The sequence below is a fragment of the Schistocerca serialis genome, chromosome 11 (assembly GCF_023864345.2).
Source record: "Schistocerca serialis cubense isolate TAMUIC-IGC-003099 chromosome 11, iqSchSeri2.2, whole genome shotgun sequence".
Lineage (NCBI taxonomy): Eukaryota > Metazoa > Arthropoda > Insecta > Orthoptera > Acrididae > Schistocerca > Schistocerca serialis.
The window spans coordinates 67,892,812-67,916,774 of record NC_064648.1 but is presented as its reverse complement, the minus strand read 5'-3'; the positions used below and the strand labels follow the sequence as shown (position 1 = coordinate 67,916,774).

At 46.4% G+C, this 23,963-nt stretch overlaps 1 protein-coding gene across 1 annotated transcript in view; it reads left to right on the top strand.

Moving 5' to 3' along the window:
• LOC126426852 (dnaJ homolog subfamily C member 11) overlaps positions 1-23,963 on the top strand; it is a 133,899-nt gene that overhangs the window by 62,296 nt on the left and 47,640 nt on the right. Inside the window, exon 7 of the mRNA XM_050088873.1 lies at positions 19,752-19,959. Coding sequence (XP_049944830.1) covers positions 19,752-19,959 — 208 coding nt within the window. The remainder of the gene's footprint in view (positions 1-19,751; positions 19,960-23,963) is intronic.

Below are 23,963 nucleotides of genomic sequence, written 5' to 3'. Positions count from 1 at the left end.
ACACCTGGATGATCCAACATACCGGAAAATAGCAGCAGTTCCAACAAAGAAAGCACAGCAAAGTATCTCCGTTCTGTTAGAAAATCGGGTGCCCGAGGATGACGTTGCAAAATCGTGTCACCAGTGTACTCCTGCGTCACTCCGACTGAATGGTGGGCCCAAAACACACGAGGAAAATGTGTGTCCAATAGTGAGCAATATTGAGACACCAACATACCCTGTGGCAAAACACCTGGCTGGTACACTGAGCCTTGCGTCGGTGACAATATGGCGAGTTTTGGTGTTGTCTCACTTTTCACTTTAGTTCCCCAGAAAGTTTATTAGCAAGATGCTCAACCCAGAGCTGACATGGCTTTTCAGACGTGTCTTAACAGCAGCTTACATTGTTTCCAATGGACAGTACTATAAGCAGATCGATGGTGTAGCAAGGAGCAGCCATCTCTCACCGGTCATAGCAAATATGTTTATGGAGCACTTTAGCAGTGGAAACTGCGGAACTAAAAATCCTCCGTTTCCTGCGTTATTTTCACGATATGTTTTCATTTGGCTACACGGACTCCAAAAAGCCTGGGAGTTCTCAGGACATCGTAACTGCAACCGTGAAAAATCAAATTTACCACAGAGAAAAAACAAGGTGTCAAACTTCCGTTTCTCAATGTTCTAGTTCGGTGTAGACCCGACGGTTTGCTCGCTCAGTGTCTATCGGAAGCCGACTCGTACAGATTTATAACTACACACCTCTAGCTATCACAATACACTCGCAAAAAAATAGCAGAATCCCAAGAATACCACAGATGATAAAATCCCGAAAGCAGAAAAAAAAAGACATTATGAGAACAGTCTCCAAAATTGGGAGACTATTGCGAAAATACAAAATAATGCTAGTGTTCCACCCTCCAGCCAAACTACTAGCCCTTTAGAGTCCTTCAAAGACGATTGCATTTCAAAAAAACTGGAGGTGTACCAAGTCCCGTGTGAATGTAGGGAAAACCTATACTGGCCACACAATCTGCACTATCAAAGATCGCTGCAAAGGACATGAGCGTTACACCCACTTACTGCAACCCGGCAAGTCGGCAATAGCAGAACATTGTATTGAGAATGGATGTTCGAGGAATTATCAGCAAATGAGTCTTGGCCAATGTGAACAAATTTTGGGATTCCATTTTTAAAGAAGCTATTGAAATACATATGACAGATAATTTAGTAGACAAGGACACAGATTTCCAACTAAGGCATTGAAGCCAATACGTAGCTCAATCGTACAAAATCGTAACATCCATACGCAAGACGAGATGCGGCCAGTGGCCAGCAGACAACTGGGGCTCTTCCGATCACTGCCGCCACACGTCCCCACACGACTGAGCTTGGCGCAGAAACTGCGAGGTCAGAACTCTGGACTCACAGGTGTGTGTCTATATATATATATTTATATATATATATATATATATATATATATATTTATATATATATATATAGTGCTATATCTAAAAACAAAGATGTTGTGACTTACCAAATGAAAGTGCTGGTAGGTCGATAGACACACAAACAAACACAAACATACACACAAAATTCAAGCTTTCGCAACAAACTGTTGCCTCATCAGGAAAGAGGGAAGGAGAGGGAAAGACGAAAGGATGTGGGTTTTAAGGGAGAGGGTAAGGTGTCATTCCAATCCCGGGAGCGGAACGACTTACCTTAGGGGGAAAAAAGGACGGGTATACACTCGCGCGCGCACACACACACACATATCCATCCACACATATACAGACACACCTTACCCTCTCCCTTAAAACCCACATCCTTTCGTCTTTCCCTATCCTTCCCTCTTTCCTGATGAGGCAACAGTTTGTTGCAAAAGCTTGAATTTTGTGTGTATGTTTGTGTTTGTTTGTGTGTCTATCGACCTGCCAGCACTTTCATTTGGTAAGTCACAACATCTTTGTTTTTAGATATATTTTTCCTACGTGGAATGTTTCCCTCTATTATAACTATATAGGGAGTGCGTCACAGATCACTCCTTCCATTAGTACCACCTGATGATGGCGGAACTGTCGTTCACTGAAATATTGTGAAACTTTGATGATTGCCTCCAGCACTACACCCAAGATCCCTGGAAGAATGAAATACTTTTTTAATGGCATCCGAAAGCACTTGAAAAGATGAGCACTGTGTTATAAAGCTCAAAAATTTTGAGGTTTAAACTCCTCATGAAAGAATGCATGAAATATTCTAAAATTGAAAGGCAAGTCAGCCGGATTGGGCTGTTGTATTGTAAATGCTTTTGTGTAGGTTACTTTGTTGTCTCGAGCCTTTTGACCATTTACTGCACTGCACAACTAGCTGGAAATGTGTATTCTTTTGGCTAGTCATTTCTGCTTCAACATTCCTTGCATTCAGGCATGTACACCAATTAGGAGAAGTTAGAAATGTTACTTTTATGTGGTGAATTTCAAAGAAATGCTGTCAAAATGGTACACAGGTATAGGCACCCCCAGACGAATATGAAAATTGCAACTGGCAGAGCACACAGAGAAGCTGTTCTGGCTGTGACACTTATCAGTCCTCACGGTGGCAAGAGACGTATTGCTGAGAGTATGGGATCAACCAGATGAGTGTCATTCACATCTTGCACAAACATACTGTAATGGATCTGGGAGGTGTGTTATTTTCTACCAATTTTGTCGATACCAAATCTAATGAGGGAGGTTGTAAATGTTTTCTTATATTTTTGTCAGAATATTTTTTTATGAATTGTAATTTGCCTTATTTTATGCTAATTTGCTTATATGTTTGAGAGTGACGGCATATTGATTAATATTAGTAGATGTGACGAAGAATATCAAAGAGACTGGTTAGAAGTGGAAGCTCGTGTGTCGTGTAAAACGTCTTTGACGCTGGAGTCGTCTTTGACCGTAGTCAGCCGGCAGTGAACTCTCGGTGTGTGTGTAACAGTGGAACAATGTGCAGATTGCCGTTATAATAATTTCCATGTGAACAGGAAAAATGAATTATGTTACTACTTTTTTATATAAACATCAAGAAGGGACCACATTCGAAGAAATGGTATTTGAAGCACCAAAAATGAGGCAAACGCATTGAATCGGGTCATTTCTGCAGCCGACGAAACAGCATTGTGGAATCATACTTTCACTAGACGAATGAAGCCAACATAAAAAGACAAATATCACCTTGTAAACATTTCACGGAAAAGTGAGTACTGTCACGAAATATGCTAAATTCGAGTATATAAAAATAGTGAGCATATTTCAATATACTCCACCCTTACTGACCGTCACTACACTAGGCACTCGCAGGACGTGATTTCGACTGCCGTACAAAATTTTTAAACCGTGTAAAATGCGGGATGGAATAATGACAATAATATGAAAAGGATAGAGTGCCACTCACCATAGAGCGGAGATGTTGAGTCTCAGATAGGCACAACAAAAAGACTGCCAGAAGGCCTTCTACATTAGACAAGATACACAAACACAACTCTCAAACACGTAACCACCGTCTCTGGCTGACGGGGACAGACTGCGAGCTACAGCTCATCGTGAGAGAAGCAGCCTAGGTGGTGGGGGTAAAGAAAAGGGGTAGGGGTGGGTGTGTCCTACCCACGATCCTTCCCACGTCTCCCACAGTGGTATTCTGCTGCCCATCGAACCTACACGATATCCTTGTCCGTAACTTCACGACCCCTGCTCCCAATCCCTCGCCTCGTGGCTCGTATCCCTATAATAGACCTAGATGCGAGGTCTGTCCCGTACAGCCTCCCACCACCGCCACCTACACCAGCCGGTTCACAAGCTGGCAGGGCTACCTGTGAAACAAGTTGTGTAATCTACAAGCTGAGCTGCAACCACTACGCTTCAATCTACCCAGTCACGACAACTGACAAGCTGTCTGTCCGAACGAACGGCCGTCGTTAAACTGCGGCCGACAAACAGCCGCACCACCCAGTTGCCGAGCACGAGGCTCGACACGATGTGCTTCATTTCATTGTCTGCTTCACAGCCTGTGTCGTACGGATCCTTCCTACTGACTGTAGCTTTTCTGAAGAGTGCGGGTGGGAAATCTTCCTGCAGTATATTCTACGTTCCCGTAACCCTCCTGGCCTCAACATCCGTTAGTCATTGTCCTTCACCCACATGTCTCTTTCCGTGTTCCCACTCCGGCACTACACGGCCTTCTATTCCACCTGCACACCCGCAGTCTTTGTACTCCTCTCCATTTCTGCTGCCCTCCCAGTCCTCTAACCTCCCAACTGCTCCTAGCTGCCCTACTCTCTCCCCACATTATCCCTGTACACTCTCACAAGCAGCATTTTACTGTCCCCCCACCCCTACTCTGCTCTCCTTGCCCCTCCCCCTCCCCGTCCTAGCCTGCTCCTTACCCCCACCACCCAGCCACCCAGATTGCTTCTCCCACCTTGCCCTGCAGTTCGCAGTCTGGCCTCAGCAGCCAGACAGTGGTTTTGTGTGTGTGTGTGTGTGTGTGTGTGTGTGTGTGTGTGTGGTGAGTCGCAATCTGTCTTTTACATGATATTAATATAATAGAGGGAAACATTCCACGTGAGAAAAATATATCTAAAAACAAAGATGCTGTAACTTACCAAATGAAAGCGTTGGTATGTTGAAAGAGACAATAAGAACCACACAAACACACACACAAATTTCAAGCTTTCGCAACCCACAGTTGCTTGGTCAGGAAGAAGGGGAGGAGAGGGAAAGATGAAAGGATGTGGGTTTTAAGGGAGAGGGTAAGGAGTCATTCCAATCCCGGGAGCGGACAGGTATACACTCGCGCACGCACACACACACACACACACACACACACACACACACACACACACAGACACGGGCAGACATATGTCTGTATATGTGCGGATGGATATGTGTGCGCGCACGAGTGTATACCTGTCCTTTTTTCCCCCTAAGGTAAGTCTTTCCGCTGCCGGGATTGGAATGACTCCTTACCCTCCCCCTTCAAACCCACATCCTTTCGTCTTTCCCTCTCCTTCCCTCTTTCCTGATGAAGCAACCGTGGGTTGTGAAAGCTTGAAATTTGTGTGTGTTTGTGTGTTTTTTATAGTCTCTATCAACATACGAACACTCTCGTTGGTAAGTTACAGAACCTTTGTTTTTATATATATTTTGCATGATATTGTTAGATAAAGAGTAGTGAGTCACATTGCTTTCCAATTTTAGTTTGTTTCTTGTACTCTTTTGCAAAATCTTTTCGATATCAATATTAACAAGTATTGTAGTTGTATTTCCAACAGCTATTGGATGCAGTTATGAAAATTGACAAAATACTTTTTAGCATGGGCACTCCATTTTAGTAAAATAAAATTAAACAGGGTATAAGTACAGAATTACAAATTATTGTTCTTCCTGTCATCACATTTCTACTGCTTACTTGTCTACATTAATTATATGTTTTATATTAGTAGTAATTCTGTTCCTCGAAATTCTGACTCCTACTTCAGCAGCCCACAGACTACCGGAATACACACAGACCCATAAAAATGCAAAACTTTGCATTGTCAGCACTATAGTTCCCACCAAATGTCTAGCTGCCAAAGGACTCGACTACCGGTAGATGTGCTGTGCTTCCTCTTTTTCCTAGTGTTTATCCTGTCTGGTACGGGTTCCCACTTTTTCAGGATGTGACAAAATTTATGTTCATTTAACTCAGTGACCAGATGGCCTGTCTGAAATCAGTCATCAAGGTAGCCTACGGGAGGCAAGTCGTGTGTGTCACCTGTTTGCGAATTGTGTAAAGATTGTTCTGTGTCGTCTTATTTTAATCTTGGTGCATCGTATTCTCAGAGGCAGAATTTGGTGTCTAGCCTGGCATTTGTGTGAATGAGCACTGGAGACTGCCTTACAGCAGCAGTCACACTGGCCAGTGTACCGGCCCACGGTCATCAATCCGACCAGATCTGGCTCTCCTCCCAGCCTCGCAAGCTACGGCACTGCGTGTTACGCTGCACGAGCAGATCGGCTAGGATACGCTTGGGAGGTAATAGCTGTGGGCAGTGAAGTGAGCGATTAGGTAACCCTGGGAATGATGTGTTACACTAGGAATTAGGAAATGGGAGTGGTGCTGTCCGGACAACAGTTCCTTACCGTTGACTCCGAGTGGACTGGTGAATGACACACTGTTGCCGCAAAAACTTTCTTTGATGACGACGACAGCTGCGTGTGGTCGTGTAGTGTTTATTTTGCGATCGTTACGTTCTCGCACATCGTTCCCCTGTCTTGTCGGCACGTGCTGTCGAAGTGCGAGTGCAGAACTGTGAGGAATCGTGTAATCTGGTGTGAAAGAGAGATGGAAGCCCAAGACGCGAGAGAACACTAGGGAGTGTTGCAAGAGTGGAAGAAGACTTCAGCTGAAGTCCCATGTGTTCTGCATGCAAGCGTGCTCTGTGGCTTGACATACTGTGTCACTGTGTACAGAAAATATTGTGCAAAGAACTGCAATAACACCTGAACAAAATTCACAGTGTCCAAAAACTGAATGCGGAGAACCTCCCGAAAAGACTATACATTTGCCTGGAATTTTTAGAACTGTTCAACAACAGCCTAGGCCTGTGCGACAATTTGATGGTGAGCAGTGAAGCTAATTTTTGAGTGTCAGGCTTTGTTAATGAGCAAAACTTCAGATGAAACATCCTAGAAGATTAAAACTGTGTGCCGGGCCGAGACTCAAACTTGGGACCTTTGCAAGTGCTCTCGGTCCGGCACCCAGTTTTAATCTGCCAGGAAGTTTCATACCAGTGCACGCTCTGCTACACAGTGAAAATTTCATCCTGAAATCTTTTAGATATTGGCCACGTGAAAATTCTGGAATGCTTCACTATATGCCACATCACAGTCAGAAAGTGGTAGTGTGGGTGTCATACCATGGTTAGGAATCATAGGGTGTGGGTTTCTTTTTTTTTTAAGACAATCATGACAATGCTGTTACTGTGAATACATAACGTCGTGTCTAAATGTTGAACAGTGTGATAGCTTTCTGATCTTCGTGTACCTTTAAAAACATTCTTCCAACAAGATAGGGCCACATGCCATATCTTGCAGCATTCCATTAATGTGCTACAGAACATCTTTCCTAATCATCTCCTCTCCGAGAACGGGAACATTTGTTGGCCTCGGAGATCCCCTGACCTTTCAGTGTGTCATTTCTTCATTTGAAAAATCTCAGATTTTCCAGTGTGACCCACCACACACCATTCAGGAACTGAGGGATCAAACTGGGGAAGAAGTTAATCAAATACCAGTGCCAGTCCTGCAACATGTGGTAGCTAACTCCCATAAAAAGCTTGATGTGTGTGAAGGCAAATTGCAGCCACCTGCTGATGTCACCTTCAAGTGATGGGCATTCTAAATTGTGAGCATTGTAAATTTGTGTTGTATCCTTTCACATCGCTGTGAATAAATTTGTATCACTTGTAGAGGTTCTGAAGTCACCTATTTCTCTGCCTTCACCTGCCAAGAATCACTGGGATAGTGAGACATGTCTACTTAAACCGAGCAATGCTTAAAAAATAGTTGAAAAGAGGTATACAGCATTGTACAACAGGTTACACAGTTTGAGGTGTTATAGGTACGTGCTTAAAGATGTTTCTAGGAGACTCTCAGAGTACCTTTGTATGCAGTGATTGCAATCACAGAGATTCAAAAACTTCTCAAAATCATATCCAGTACTGTTGTCACATAATTAGTGTACAAAAGTTTTTCTATGATTAAAATTTTACTGATCATAAGTTGCATATGTCCCCCCTCCCCCTCCCCCCCTCCCCCAACCCCTGCCCCTCTCCACCGACCCTCCCCCTCTCCCCCCTCTCCACCGACCCTCCCCCTCTCCACCGACCCTCCCCCTCTCCACCGACCCTCCCCCTCTCCACCGACCCTCCCCCTCTCCACCGACCCTCCCCCTCTCCACCGACCCTCCCCCTCTCCACCGACCCTCCCCCTCTCCACCGGCCCTCCCCCTCTCCACCGGCCCTCCCCCTCTCCACCGGCCCTCCCCCTCTCCACCGGCCCTCCCCCTCTCCACCGGCCCTCCCCCTCTCCACCGGCCCTCCCCCTCTCCACCGGCCCTCCCCCTCTCCACCGGCCCTCCCCCTCTCCGCCGGCCCTCCCCCTCTCCGCCGGCCCTCCCCCTCTCCGCCGGCCCTCCCCCTCTCCGCCGGCCCTCCCCCTCTCCGCCGGCCCTCCCCCTCTCCGCCGGCCCTCCCCCTCTCCGCCGGCCCTCCCCCTCTCCGCCGGCCCTCCCCCTCTCCGCCGGCCCTCCCCCTCTCCGCCGGCCCTCCCCCTCTCCGCCGGCCCTCCCCCTCTCCGCCGGCCCTCCCCCTCTCCGCCGGCCCTCCCCCTCTCCGCCGGCCCTCCCCCTCTCCGCCGGCCCTCCCCCTCTCCGCCGGCCCTCCCCCTCTCCGCCGGCCCTCCCCCTCTCCGCCGGCCCTCCCCCTCTCCGCCGGCCCTCCCCCTCTCCGCCGGCCCTCCCCCTCTCCGCCGGCCCTCCCCCTCTCCGCCGGCCCTCCCCCTCTCCGCCGGCCCTCCCCCTCTCCGCCGGCCCTCCCCCTCTCCGCCGGCCCTCCCCCTCTCCGCCGGCCCTCCCCCTCTCCGCCGGCCCTCCCCCTCTCCGCCGGCCCTCCCCCTCTCCGCCGGCCCTCCCCCTCTCCGCCGGCCCTCCCCCTCTCCGCCGGCCCTCCCCCTCTCCGCCGGCCCTCCCCCTCTCCGCCGGCCCTCCCCCTCTCCGCCGGCCCTCCCCCTCTCCGCCGGCCCTCCCCCTCTCCGCCGGCCCTCCCCCTCTCCGCCGGCCCTCCCCCTCTCCGCCGGCCCTCCCCCTCTCCGCCGGCCCTCCCCCTCTCCGCCGGCCCTCCCCCTCTCCGCCGGCCCTCCCCCTCTCCGCCGGCCCTCCCCCTCTCCGCCGGCCCTCCCCCTCTCCGCCGGCCCTCCCCCTCTCCGCCGGCCCTCCCCCTCTCCGCCGGCCCTCCCCCTCTCCGCCGGCCCTCCCCCTCTCCGCCGGCCCTCCCCCTCTCCGCCGGCCCTCCCCCTCTCCGCCGGCCCTCCCCCTCTCCGCCGGCCCTCCCCCTCTCCGCCGGCCCTCCCCCTCTCCGCCGGCCCTCCCCCTCTCCGCCGGCCCTCCCCCTCTCCGCCGGCCCTCCCCCTCTCCGCCGGCCCTCCCCCTCTCCGCCGGCCCTCCCCCTCTCCGCCGGCCCTCCCCCTCTCCGCCGGCCCTCCCCCTCTCCGCCGGCCCTCCCCCTCTCCGCCGGCCCTCCCCCTCTCCGCCGGCCCTCCCCCTCTCCGCCGGCCCTCCCCCTCTCCGCCGGCCCTCCCCCTCTCCGCCGGCCCTCCCCCTCTCCGCCGGCCCTCCCCCTCTCCGCCGGCCCTCCCCCTCTCCGCCGGCCCTCCCCCTCTCCGCCGGCCCTCCCCCTCTCCGCCGGCCCTCCCCCTCTCCGCCGGCCCTCCCCCTCTCCGCCGGCCCTCCCCCTCTCCGCCGGCCCTCCCCCTCTCCGCCGGCCCTCCCCCTCTCCGCCGGCCCTCCCCCTCTCCGCCGGCCCTCCCCCTCTCCGCCGGCCCTCCCCCTCTCCGCCGGCCCTCCCCCTCTCTGCCGGCCCTCCCCCTCTCCGCCGGCCCTCCCCCTCTCCGCCGGCCCTCCCCCTCTCCACCGACCCTCCCCCTCTCCACCGACCCTCTCCCGTTCCCCCCCATTCCCCCCTCCCGGCCCCCTCCTCCCCCCCATTCCCCCCTCCCGGCCCCTCTCCCCCCCATTCCCCCTCTCCCGCCTCCCGCCCCCTCTCCCGCCTCCCGCCCCCTCTCCCGCCTCCCGCCCCCTCTCCCGCCTCCCGCCCCCTCTCCCGCCTCCCGCCCCCTCTCCCGCCTCCCGCCCCCTCTCCCGCCTCCCGCCCCCTCTCCCGCCTCCCGCCCCCTCTCCAGGTCCCTCTCCCCCCCCATTCCCCTCTCCCCCCCATTCCCCTCTCCCGCCCCCTCTCCCGCCCCCTTTCCCCCCCATTCCCCTCTCCTGCCCCCTGCTTTCTTTGGGATTGGAATTATTATAGTCTTCTTGAAGTCTGAGGGTATTGCATCTATCTCATACATCTTGCTCACCAGATGGTAGAGCTTTGTCAGCAGTGGCTCTCCCAAGGCCATCAGTAGTTCTAATGGATTGTTGTCTACTCCCGGGGCCTTGTTTCGACTCAGGTATTTCAGTGCTCTGTCAAACTCTTCACGCAGTATCTTATCTCCCATTTCGTCTTCATCTACATCCTCTTCCATTTCCATAATATTGTCCTCAAGTACATCGCCCTTGTATAAACCTTCTGTATACTCCTTCCACATTTCTGCCTTCCCTTCTTTGCTTAGAACTGGGTTGCCGTCTGAGCTCTTGATATTCATACAAGTGGTTCTCTTCTCTCCAAAGGTCTCTTTAATTTTCCTGTAGGCAATATCTATCTTACCCCTAGTGAGACAAGCCTCTACATCCTTACATTTGTCCTCTAGCCATCCCTGCTTAGCCATTTTCCACTTCCTGTCGATCTCATTTTTGAGACATTTGTATTCCTTTTTGCCTGCTTCATTTACTGCATTTTTATATTTTCTCCTTTCATCAATTAAATTCAATATTTCTTCTGTTACCCAAGGATTTCTATTAGCCCTCGTCTTTTTACCTACTTGATCGTCTGCTGCCTTCACTACTTCATCCCTCAGACCTACCCATTCTTGTTCTACTGTATTTCTTTCCCCCATTCCTGTCAATTGTTCCCTTATGCTCTCCCTGAAACTCTGTACAACCTCTGGTTCTTTCAGTTCATTCAAGTCCCATCTCCTTAAATTCCCACCTTTTTGCAGTTTCTTCAGTTTCAATCTGCAGTTCATAACCAATAGGTTGTGGTCAGAATCCACATCTGCCCCTGGAAATGTCTTACAGTTTAAAACCTGGTTCCTAAATCTCTGTCTTACCATTATATAATCTATCTGATACCTTCTAGTATCTCCTGGATTGTTCCAGGTATACAACCTTCTTTTATGATTCTTGAACCAAGTGTTAGCTATGATTAAGTTATGCTCTGTGCAAAATTCTACAAGGCAGCTTCCTCTTTCGTTTCTTCCCCCCAATCCATATTCACCTACTATGTTCCCTTCTCTCCCTTTTCCTACTGACGAATTCCAGTCACCCATGACTATTAAATTTTCGTCTCCCTTCACTACCTGAATAATTTCTTTTATCTCGTCATACATTTCATCTATTTCTTCATCATCTGCAGAGCTAGTTGGCATATAAACTTGTACTACTGTAGTAGGCATGGGCTTTGTGTCTATCTTGGCCAAAACAATGCATTCACTATGCTGTTTGTAGTAGCTAACCCGCACTCCTATTTTTTTATCCATTATTAAACCTACTCCTGCATTACCCCTATTTGATTTTGTATTTATAACCCTGTAATCGCCTGACCAAAAGTCTTGTTCCTCCTGCCACCGAACTTCACTAATTCCCACTATATCTAACTTTAACCTATCCATTTCCCTTTTTAAGTTTTCTAACCTACCTGCCCGATTAAGGTATCTGACATTCCGTGATGATCCGTAGAACGCCAGTTTTCTTTCTCCTGATAACGGCGTCCTCTTGAGTAGTCCCCTCCCGGAGATCCGAATGGGGGACTATTTTACCTCCGGAATATTTTACCCGAGAGGACGCCATCATCATTTAATCATACAGTAAAGCTGCTTGTCCTCGGGAAAAATTACGGCTGTAGTTTCCCCTAGCTTTCAGCCGTTCGCAGTAGCAGCACAGCAAGGCGGTTTTGGTTAATGTTACAAGGCCAGATCAATCAATCATCCAGACCGTTGCCCTTGCAACTACTGAAAAGGCTGCTGCCCCTTTTCAGGAACCACACGTTTGTCTGGCCTCTCAACATATACCCCTCCGTTGTGGTTGCACCTACGGTACGGCCATCTGTATCGCTGAGGCACGCAAGCCTCCCCACCAACGGCAAGGTCCATTATGAAATTTGTGGTCATTATAAGAATTAATTTCATCTTCCCATTCATTAAACCATAGTTGTGATTCAGACATGGTAGGATGCAGTCTGTAGTGAAAGAACGGTGTTTTCATCCTTAAGTTGTATCGTATATGGTCTGTTACATCTGGCTTCACGTGTGGATTGATAATTCAATTTGGACGCGACTTCACATGTGACGTAGTACATACTGTCAGTGTGTATGTGCTCGATAACGGTGTAGTCGAAATTGGTCAATCGCAGAACGTGTAAGATATGAAGGTGCGGCCCATGATGGACAGTGTTTCCTTTTATGAAATTTGTGAAGGCTATGTACCTGCATGTAAACAAAATTATTTAATTAATTGTGCATTCCATCATCACTAGTTTTACCCTCCAATCGCCAGGTTGTGGTTTACAAACACACTACGTGTATCTGCCTGTGTTCTGTTTTCTCTCAGGACTGTATCTCAGCTAATTCCTGTTTGCTCCTGTTTGCTCCTGTTTCTCCATCACATTGTGTAGCCCTTTCTTCCTTGGTCTTCCTACCAACAACATCTGTGGGTAGCTATTGTTTTCCTTTCCTTTCCTCATCCATTCATTTGATGCGGCCAAACCATTCCAAATAGGTCCTCGTCACTTTTTCTTTCGAGGGTATGTACACTCTTGCTGCCGGCAGCGGTTCTAGGCGCTACGGTCGCAGGTTCGATTCCTGCCTCGGGCATGGGTGTGTGTGATGTCCTTAGGTTAGTTAGGTTTAAGTAGTTCTAAGTTCTAGGGGACTGATGACGACAGCAGTTGTCCCATAGTGCTCAGAGCCATTTGAACCACTTTTACACTCTTGCTGCTCCTCTTATTTTTTCATTTCTTACCATATCCTCACTTGTTTCCTAGACTGTAGTTCGGCTCCTGCAGCTCACAGTTTGTTGTTGACCAGTTTGATTATTGTGTAGGTTTCCGAGCCCGCACATTAAATGAGGATAAAGTACAACTGGAGGAGAGTTGCTTGTGATGTAAGGGGGCTTGTTCGTTCCACAGTACTTTCTGAACCTGATTGTACAACTGAACTGATTTGAATGTTTCCTTTCTAGTTCTGCCTGTTGATTGATATTGCAACTCTTTTTATTTGTTGTTAATCCTTGTTCATTTAGATGCTCATTCCAGGTGGCCAGCCTCTCCTGGATTTCTTTCCTGTGTAACTCCCCATTACTACATCATCTGCAAATGCCAATGCACTGACATCCTTACTATTGTTTTCCTTCATTTATTTTGTAGCGTTATCAATGACAGTGGCAGAAAGCATTTGCTGAACTCCTCTAGGTGTTTCTACCCACTTGGCATGTGTTGTTGTTGTTGTTGTTGTTGTTGTCTTCAGTCCTGAGACTTGTTTGATGCAGCTCTCCGTGCTACTCTATCCTGTGCAAGCGTCTTCATCTCCCAGTAACTACTGCAGCCTACATCCCTCTGAATCTGCTTAGTGTATTCATCTCTTGGTCTCCCTCTACGATTTTTAGCCTCCATGCTGCCCTCCAGTACCACATTGGTGGTCCCTTGATGCCTCAGAAAGAGATGCCTTGAAAGAGAGTATTCCAGTCAACATTGTCAAAAGCTTTCTCTAAGTCTACAAATGCTAGAAATGTACGTTTGCCTTTCCTTAATCTTTCTTCTCAAACTCTCTGGCTTTACAAATGTCTGCTTGTGTCTGTGTATGTGTGGATGGATATGTGTGTGTGGGCGAGTGTATACCTGTCCTTTTTTCCCCCTAACGTAAGTCTTTCCGCTCCCGGAATTGGAATGACTCCTTACCCTCTCCCTTAAAACCCACATCCTTTCGTCTTTCACTCTCCTTCCCCCTTTCCTGATGAAGCAACTGTGGGTTGCGAAAGCTTGAATTTTGTATGTTTGTTTGTGTTTGTTTGTGTGTCTATCAACCTGCCAGCACTTTCGTTTGGTAAGTCACATCATCTTTGTTTTTAAATATATTTTTCCCACGTGGAATGTTTCCCTCTATATCACTGGGTAGGTCGTCAAAGATTTTTGGCTGAACTAAGTAGCAACCCACCCTGGTTGTGCACAGGTAGGACTAATTATCAGTTTGTCTGCTATAGTGGTAATAAGCTGTACACACAAACATTTCTCGTTAATCAGTATATTTGTTAGTGAAAAATACATCAAAATCTCAACAGTAGTTCATGAGATTATCCTTCACATGCAAACACAAAAACACTGAAGGGTACTTCAACTTATAATTTGTGTAGATGTGTCACTTCTTTCTATTCCACTCTTCGCCTTAGTTATGTAGAGTGTAAATTATTTTTTGTTGTAGTATTACCGTATTCACTCGAATCTAAGCTGCACCTGAAAAATGAGACTTGAAATCACGGAAATAAAAATTTCCCGAATCTAAGCCGCATCTGAAATTTGAGACTTGAAATTCAAGGGGAGAGGAAAGTTTTAGGCCGCAGCTCCAAATCGAAACAAAGTTGGTCCATTGTAATATGAGACACAATTTAGTTCGAATGAATGATGATACAGCTACAGTAGTTTGGTTCGAGACGTAAGCTTAGCAGCTATGCTTCACCAGGTAGCCATTGCTATGTGTCAGGTGCTTCGTCCGTATTTATACGGGTACCCTTCCTTTTTCACGTGCTTCGTCTCGTTTGAATTGATTGCTTATTTTGCTTTATCTGATAAGTGCCAGTATCTTCGTTCTTTTACGTCGCTCTAAGCTGAAAATGTATTATTGTACTGTGTCATGTATTGTTTGTTGCATTCTGATAATGAGTGTTTACAACCTGTTGTCGCTCGCAGCTTTCTTTGATAATGATCAACAAGAACCAAATAATAGACTGCGTATGATAGATGTTCTGAATGAGAGTTTAGCGAAAATTTTTCTCCGTTTGAAAATGTTTGCAGACGCCTCTTTAGTACATTACATTCTGCACAGAAATTAGTCATCTTAGATTTAAAAATCTAGTCAATTGCCGTGCTGCATTTCTGACTGTATCACTATTACGCATAAGAATAATACGAATATAAACATGACATGATATGTATATTCTTCCGCGTTTGCTTTTGTCTCACTCTAGTTTCGTAGTTTATTAGGCAGACAGAATTTAAATGAGATAGCAGCAAACATGAAAGAATACATGGCAAAATGTTTATATTCGTATTATTTTTATGGTGAAGAGAGTACTGCATGTGATTCACATTTCATCAGGTTCCTATTAGCAACCATCTCTTCTCACAGGTAGGAAAAAATTCAGAACGTAGAGTTGGCCATATTGACAAACATCCCAAACAGTCTTGCCAGTCGGATTTTCATAGTACATTGAAACGCTGCGCAACATTCGAAGATGAACAGTACGGAATTTGTACTTACTTCGATGGATAATGTATGAAAATGCAGTGGTCGAAACTTGGGGCAGAGGAAACACAGCTCATCTTCCACCCTTTATTTTTTTTTTTTTTTATTTACTGATGCAGAGGTTTTGGCGCCAGTATTTATCTTTGTACCTGCAAAGCATGCCTGTGTAGCGCTACATACATTCGACGGCAGAAGCTAGTTGTGGCGGCACCTACAGACATTTTTCAGAACTTCCGCTTACTTTGCACTCAGTTCTAAGCCGCAGGTGGTTTTATGAATTACAAAAACCGGAAAAAAAGTGCGGCTTAGATTCGAGTAAATACGGTATATTTTCAATGTTAGGTCAGTATGCCTAACTGCTTAAAATCTATCTATAAAAGGTTATGTAAGGTGTGCCCAAATGTGGAGGGTATTACAGTTACGTATAAAGAAGTCTTATTAACAACATTATGATTATGGTTCGTGTCGAACAGTACAACATTACATAATTGCCGTCGACATTGACACACCAATTCTAATGCATAGGAAGAGAGTAGAAAGGCGTCATTGTAAAAACTTCTGGGTTGCTGACAGTGCCCTGCATTTCCTTGTTACAAGGGAATCTCTGGGCTGTCAGATGTTGTTTTAAGGGGTTGGAGATTTAAGAGTCACGTCGGGTAAATATCGAGGCTGTAAGGAGGGTGTTAAAGACCTCCCATTAAAATTTTTGACGGAGCTAGAGTATGTTCTCGACTACACGTTCTACCTTATCACGCTGACATCACCTGAATAGTGGGCACCGTCACTCGTTTCCCGTCAGTTGTTGTTCTGTTTGTAACGCTCCTGTTCTTCCTGGTTGTCCTCCTCATTTCACTATTTAACACTTGCTTATGTGAAATTTCATTCCATATCCTTGTACTGTTTGTTGCCATCAGCTCAACTGCGCCTGCACCACCTCCTCTTTGTTTCACCTAATCCTGCCTCATAACACATCTAACGTAGTCACCTTTCAATCACTTAATTGAACTTCGCAACACTTAAAGAGACTGACTAACTTAATAACAAGTTGCTGGCAATTTAAGTAAACTTTAGAAGGCTGACTCCTTAGCTTTTATAACAGAAATCTTCACCACATTGCAGAAGCTGGGATGCTGAATGCACTTCCAGATAGTCCTTAGAACTCAGCATGTGACAATCAGGTGTCTTAAATAAGTCATCTCCAGAAAATCTTCAGTTTGATAGTTGTATATTTTCTCAAACAACACAAGTTACACAAACCTTCCCTTGCATAACAATAGAACCTGACCTTCTCTTTGTTTAAACTGCAGCACCACTTATATACTTTCTTGACAATACATACTCTTTTGGTCTCATTGTTCACAAAACAGATTTATCGAGTTATAGTTAGAAAATTGCATCACAAAACATTCTGTCAAATGTTCATTTATTATGAATATTGTTTCAAGTATTGGTATTTTGGTTTTGAGACGAAAATGGAGCAGAAAAATGCAGTTAATATTTGACACAAAATTACAGATTTCTTACTAATTATGAATAACTTTTTGTCGTAATATAAGTTGCAGAACTTTACAGACTGTGGAATAAGGTTACAAGGTTCACAGTTGCAGTGTTACGTGACTTTATGCTTAATTACAGACTTACTATTTTATCAGTTGATTTGTTTTCACCATGTCATGCCTGCTGTTTACGTCCTCCTTCGTTGCTGAGCGATGTATCACTTTTCGTTCTGAAGCTGCAATTCTTCTAGTCCTATATCTTTACTACTTTTTATCTATATAAATGATGAAATATTGGTTTTGCCGTTTAACACTTTTTAATAACTGTGTAGGTATTACAGGCATCGGGTCCCACCTAATGTGTCACCTGCCTACCCATTTTACATGAACCTTTCAAGACTCAATCGATCTGTTTACAAAGAGAAAGCAGAATATCTCTTCCTTTGACATTGTCCGACAACGACCTAGGAAGTTCGACGCCCTCGCGGCCCGGGCTCTTCCGTGTCTGGCGGTAGTTTGCAGCATTTGTTTTATTCCTTGCCCACTTGCCCTACGTCGAACTTTCGTGGTGATCGTTGGGCAACGTCTTCCACATTATCTGCAACATAAATAAACTTTCTTCCCACAGTATTTCTGAAAACCCAAAAACAAACTTAAAGAACATAATAATAATAATAATAATAATAATAATAACTGTTCTTACAATTATTTGTATAAGTCTTGGTCGATTTAATGAGGGGTGGGACAGGCCTAAGCCTTGTGACACCACACAGTTTATACAGAAACTTTGTTTTGTGAGAATCTCAAAAGGGTGATTTATTTATATCAGAAATTTCTAGGTGTAATTACGAAATTAATTATAGGCGTTCTGAGTCTGTCATCTGTAATAACATGATTCCCTAAGAGTCTATGTGAATTTAATTATATCTCGTGTTGTGAAACATTATGAATTGTTAATTGGCTTTACATGGATTAATTGAATTTTAGTGATTAACTGCTATTAGTTACAAGCTGGAATTTTATGCTAACATTAACATGACGTATTCACTTATCGTTTTCAAAAGATACATAATTATTTTTCCCATAACCATTACCAAAATGCTGATTTCAAAATAATGCATTACTGGTAATTACAGATTCCAGCTAATTACTTTTACCTGCAGGCTGGTAAGCTAATTGGTTATATTACACCATGTACGTAACATATGCATTAGCACCTGATTGTAAATTGTTAAGCAGAAACTGTTTCATCACATACTGTGTTCTGTGTAAATGTGGATTGGATGGCAGACTGGAAAACTATGTCGGGCATTGACACCACCAGAATAATGTGCATCGTGCGATGCACTGCTGGCTGTACATCTTTCATTTTTTGATAAATTTGTGTAGCATGCTCCCCCTTCGTGTGAAGAAATTGAATAACCACTCTTTGTACTGATCTGGAGGAATTCATCAGCAACGAACTGCAAAAACAACTCTCCAGAAATTAGGAAATTGCTGTGAACTCAATAACTCCAGTTCTGCAATTAGGAATGCCATCACACCATCTCAGTAAACACATTCACCCACTGAGGTTACAGATAAGACACCACTATAGCAAAGGCCTCCTTTTCAATTTGGCATAGCTTGTACACTGATCAGCCAGGACATTATGACCACCTACCAGTAACCAGTATGTCCACCTTTGGCACGGATAACAGCGGCGACACATCATGACGTGGAAGCAGTGAAGCTTAAGTAGGTCGCTGGAGGGAATTGGCACGGGACGATGAGCTCTGATGCCTCGTTCAGCTGCATCCTGGATATGTTCGATCGTGTTCAGATCTGGTGAGTTGGGAGGCCAGCACATCACATGGAAGTCACCACTGTGTCCGTTGAACCACTCCATCACACTCTTAGCCGTGTGACGTGGCACATTATCTTGTTGAAAAATGCCACTGCCGTCGGGAATCGTAATTGCCAGGAAGGTGTGTACATTGTCTGCGACCAGTGCACGATACTCCTCGGTGGTCGAGGCGCCTCGCGTGGACTCCACTAGATCCGCAGATGTGAATGTTCTCCGTAGCATAATGGGGGTGCCGCCAGTTTGTCTGTGTCCCACAGTACAGGTGTCGGAGCTCTTCCCCTCGGAGACGACGAATTTGCACCCTCACATTGGTACAATGGAGAAGGTATCGGGGTTCATCAGACCGTGCGACACTCTGCCAGTGTCCATTGCCGACGGTCACGTGCCCGTTTCCTAGTTGCCCGTGTCGTAGTGTTATCGTCGGCACACGCACGTGTTGTCGGCTGCGGAGGCCCGTCGTTAGGCATTTTCGGTTACTGTGTGCTCGGACACACTTGTACTCTGCCCAGCATTGAAACCCGATGTTATTTCCGGCACAGTTTGTCTCCTGTCTCGTCTTACCAATCTGCCCGGCCTACTACGTGTGACACCTGTGTTTAGGGGTGCCGCCTGACCCCACTACCTCTGGACGTAATTTCACCCGGTTTCATCACGTGTCGAAGGCACTCGTCGTAGCACACCTCGGACACCTGACGAGTGGCACAGTTTCCGAAACGCCCGTGCTGAGCCTCTGGGCCGTCAGTCTGCCGTCGGTCAAATTCGGATTGCACACCTTCCCGATTCTACACACTGACAACGTGCTCACCGATACTACACGCACCGTGCACGCGTCTGGCTAGCAGTCGTTCCTCGCCAGGTGACGTTCCTATCGCCCCGACGGGTTTATATCGACAGTAGGTCAGTGGTCGTAATGTCCCGGCTGGTCCTTATTGTGAGCTACTGTGCAGTGAACACTTTCCACTCTGTTACGAGCTACCCCCGAGTACAAAATCACGATGCTCTTACTTTACGTCCCGTGCGACCGCACAGCCCTCGCGACGCAGCTGGACCGGCACACCGTGGGCTACCTGACGTGGCGGGTGGGCCCGCAGTCGGCCATGTCGACGACGGTGGTGCGCGACACGCCCGAGTCGCACGCCTCGTGCACGCTGCAGTTCGGTGTGCCGCACTCGTACCTGGGTGCCAGCTACAGCCGCAAGATGGAGGAGCGCGAGATGAAGCTGAGGGCCGCTGCCAGGTGCGTTCGCTGCAGCTCACTGCCACGTAAATATGTGTCGAGTCCCTCCAGAGGCGTACCGCATTCGCTTACGGGTACTGCTGGCCGTTATAATTCTGTCATCGTGAAAGTAGCGTGCAACAGATGTCAGATTTACACGTAATTTACAGTGTGTTTGGCTACAGAGATACTGTATGTACTGAAATATAATGTGACCCTGAATATAAGACAATTCTCTCTCTCTCATTTTGTCCCCCTGTCCCCAGGCACCTTGAGAAAATTTTATTTATAAGATATCCTGACTACTCAAAATTGCAATTTATTTTCTTCTCCTTCATCATCTGCTCCTCCTCCTCCCAACCGCCTAGATTAAGCAAGGGCTGCAAACAGTTTCTCCTCAATGACCGTTCAGCGAACGTTGCTGTGTATGGGTCTCCACAGTAGTTGCCTGGTTTTTGCACCTGTGCTGACTGCTGGCAGCAACAAAGGCTGGAGTTTGCTTGCCAATATTACATTTGGAAGTCCACTGACTGGTGACTGGTGGCCTTCTCATATCAGTCCCGTTTTGTGCTGCATCGGACAGATGGCCACTGGCGTGTGCAGTACGAAAAGTCTGAAAGGAAAGACCTCGCAACAGTTCTCAGAAGGATCCAGGCCGTAAGAAGGAACATTATGGTATGGAGCAGCGCTTCCCAACCTTCTCAGCTGGCGGACCCATTCTTTAGTCAAAAATCCATGGCAGACCCCTAGTCAGGCAAGAGCACAGTAACTTTAAATTTCAGAGTGAAATCCATGGGAACTGAAGGCTTCTTAATGCAAGTGCCACGTTCCCAATGACCCGCCCCCCCACAAAGTATCAATAGTCTTTGGTTTGGAAATGAATGAATATAAATTGAAATTAACGATCCAATTTGAATTCCCACTGAATCCAAACTAGTGGATTACTAATGGATTTACTCCCTTTGTTCAACACACTATAGCCTGATTAAAATTGCTTGGTAATTGACATTTCACACATTGGAGCTGCCTTCCTCCAAGAGCAATCAACGTCATGTCCAAACTGTTCGCTGTTGACAAGCTGCCGCTTGTGGTCTGTTCACTTCTATTGTTTGGGTACTGTTGTGTAAGGAGCGCAATCCACGACAATATGTCGCCCTAGACTGCGCAGCTGTGAAGAAAAGAGGCAGACCCATGATTCGGGATACAAACACATCACGAAAGAAAAGAGGCCAAGGAATTGCCTTTAAAGGACTATTGTGACATCTGTTGTGCAATGTGTGGGAATACATTCACCCAGTTTACGTGCGTTTCCAAAACCGGATTTCGTAAGCCGATGTCCCAGTTCCGCTTTTGGTTGGTCAGGTAAACACTTCAAAATCGATTCTGGAAATCTGCTTTTATAAAGCCGTTTTCCAGTTCCACAATCGATTTTCAGGCCCATGTAAACAGCTTGGAAAGTCTAGTTATTCTTACGTCTTTGCGTATCTACTGAACGGGAGCTGTCAGTCCATAGCCGGCAGCTAGCTGGCGGCGTTGCAACAGTGTCACTGTCAGTTGGTAGCTGGCAACTGGCAGGCGGCATGGCAACAGTTTAGCCACAGCTGACAACTTCAACTACTACTTGGACACTATATCGTGGCAATCAGCCTCGACTGTAAACAAATTAGGAACACAGACAAACAGACACTCTTATTTCTATATAAGAAGACAAAGCATTTCACAGAACGTAAGACTTTTTTTCTCAAAGGAAACAATTCTGGCAGAGGAGGTTTACGTTTTACAAGGTGGCACGTGAAAAGTCCTCATTTGTTTACGCTCGCAGCCAGTTGTCGCAATATAGTGTCAGAGTAATAGCAAGTAATTGTAATTTAAGTATAGGCAGGCCATATTTTAAACTGAGAGGACAGAATATATTATAAAGAAAAGAAATTAGCTTTAGAGATCCTTTTAATTTTTGTAATAACAAAAATATCAATGCCAACAGCATTCAATTAATAATTATTTTGTAAATGATAGAAGACAGAAACAAAATTTCTACAGAGTAATAGTTCAGGTACGTTCACTGAGCATCTACGAAGAAAAATGCTATCTTCTTTACTATAGATGAGTCTGTAAGAATAATAATGGAATCCTAATGTGATGGTTGAGGGTGCTTCTGCGGACACAATTTTGAAAAGTTGGGTTCAGTTCTTGACAACTGGAGACGGATGTCTCATTCCGCATCTAGACAGCTTCATTACTTAGTTTTGTGGACAGCTTAAATCGAGAATCCAGATTCACACATGTATGTTGTGGCGAACGGAAGTACACATTTTGCCTTTTCAGCAAGGGGGTAGTATTTCTTGTTACCCAAACGGATGCAAAAGTGTGAGTAACCGTCAATGTCAAAACTGATTTCGAGGTAGGGTCTGTGGCAATTTCTATCAACAACTCATATTGATTTGATGATAGAATGTTCAGCTTTTTGGATACAGTGAATGGGCTGACCACCCATTCGTATTTCTGCAGCTTCTCATCTTCGGCTGTTGGGAAATAATGCTCCAACAATGACATTAAGCTTTGGAGATGTTCCAGGATTTGATGAAACAAATTCTTCCCAAGCGCCAATGTTTTGTTTTTCAAAAACTCCTTGAGAAGAGGAAAACACTCGACCCTACCCCTCCTCGACACTCTCTGCCAAAAAATTGATTTTCCTCTTGAATGCTCGAACTTTGTCGATAACAGTGACCTATGTTTGACTTTGCCCTTGGAGTGAAATATTCATTTTGGAGAAAATATCTGACAAATAGGCAAGTGTGCACTGCCAATTTTCGTCATTAATAAGGTCTGCTAATTTGGTGTTATGCTCCAAAAGGAAAGCTAAGACTTCCAATTTTAATTCGTACAATCGAGAGAGTGCATTCCCGTGTGAGAGCCACATCATTTCCGTGTGGAGAAGCAGGGAACGATGAAGGCTTCCCATATCTTCACACAGTATTGTGAAAAGTCTTGTCTTCAACGGCCTTGATTTTATGTAGTTAATGATTTGAATGGATTCGTCTAAAACTGTCTTGAACAAAACTGGCATTTGTTTCGTAGCTAAAGCGTATCTGTGGAGGGCTTAATGACTACTGCTGCAGTTGTTGGCGTTTTCTTTTACTTTTGTTATTGCTCCGACTGTAGGACCAGTCATAGCTTATGTGCCATCTGTGCACACGTCTATGCAATTAGACCTCGTATCTTCGTTAGCCCTTAAAAAATCACTCGGTAGACGCAATATTTCAGCACCTGTTGTGTTGGCAGGTAGTGGTCTGCACAATAAGAGGTCCTTCTCAAAATATCCAGAATATTCATAACAGACAAAAGCCAATGAAATCGCTAATCCTGCAACATCAGTGGATTCATCTATCTATTGTGTTGGGTGCGAGAAACAAGAGTGTCTTTCACATCATTTGACATGTCAACAATGCGTCTCTTGACAGTACTGTTTGATAATGGCACCGGAGATACAAGCTTTACTGCCTTTTCGTCTAGCATGCGAGAAACAGTATCATTAACACACGGCTTTATGAGATTTTCTGCAATGGTATGAGCTTTGCCTGTTTTTGCCAATCGATAACTAATCGAGAAAGAAGCTTTTATTGAATTTTCATTAATTGTTCTTGCATGAGTTTTCATGCAGTGCTGAGAAGCAGGTAGTTCAGCACTCTCCCTTTTGAAAAAATCGTTGTCTTTGGCCGTGAAATCAGGGCGAGTACCTTCAAAATGACGGCGCAATTTAACTGGAACCATTGGACTGTTCGGAAGGACTCACGCACAAATTACACATTGAGCTTTACCCTCCTTTGTCTCCATTAAGCCCATTTCTAACTAGCTTTCGTTGTACTTACACTTCTCGGTTATTCCACTTCCATAGGATACTGCAACCAATGGAGTACTTGCAGCGTTTTCACATAATAAATCCGGCTGTGGAGGTTCCTGTGATTGTTCTTCCTTTGGTCTTCCTCCCTTCTCATTCATTTCAATTGGAAACTTCCCTTGTTGTG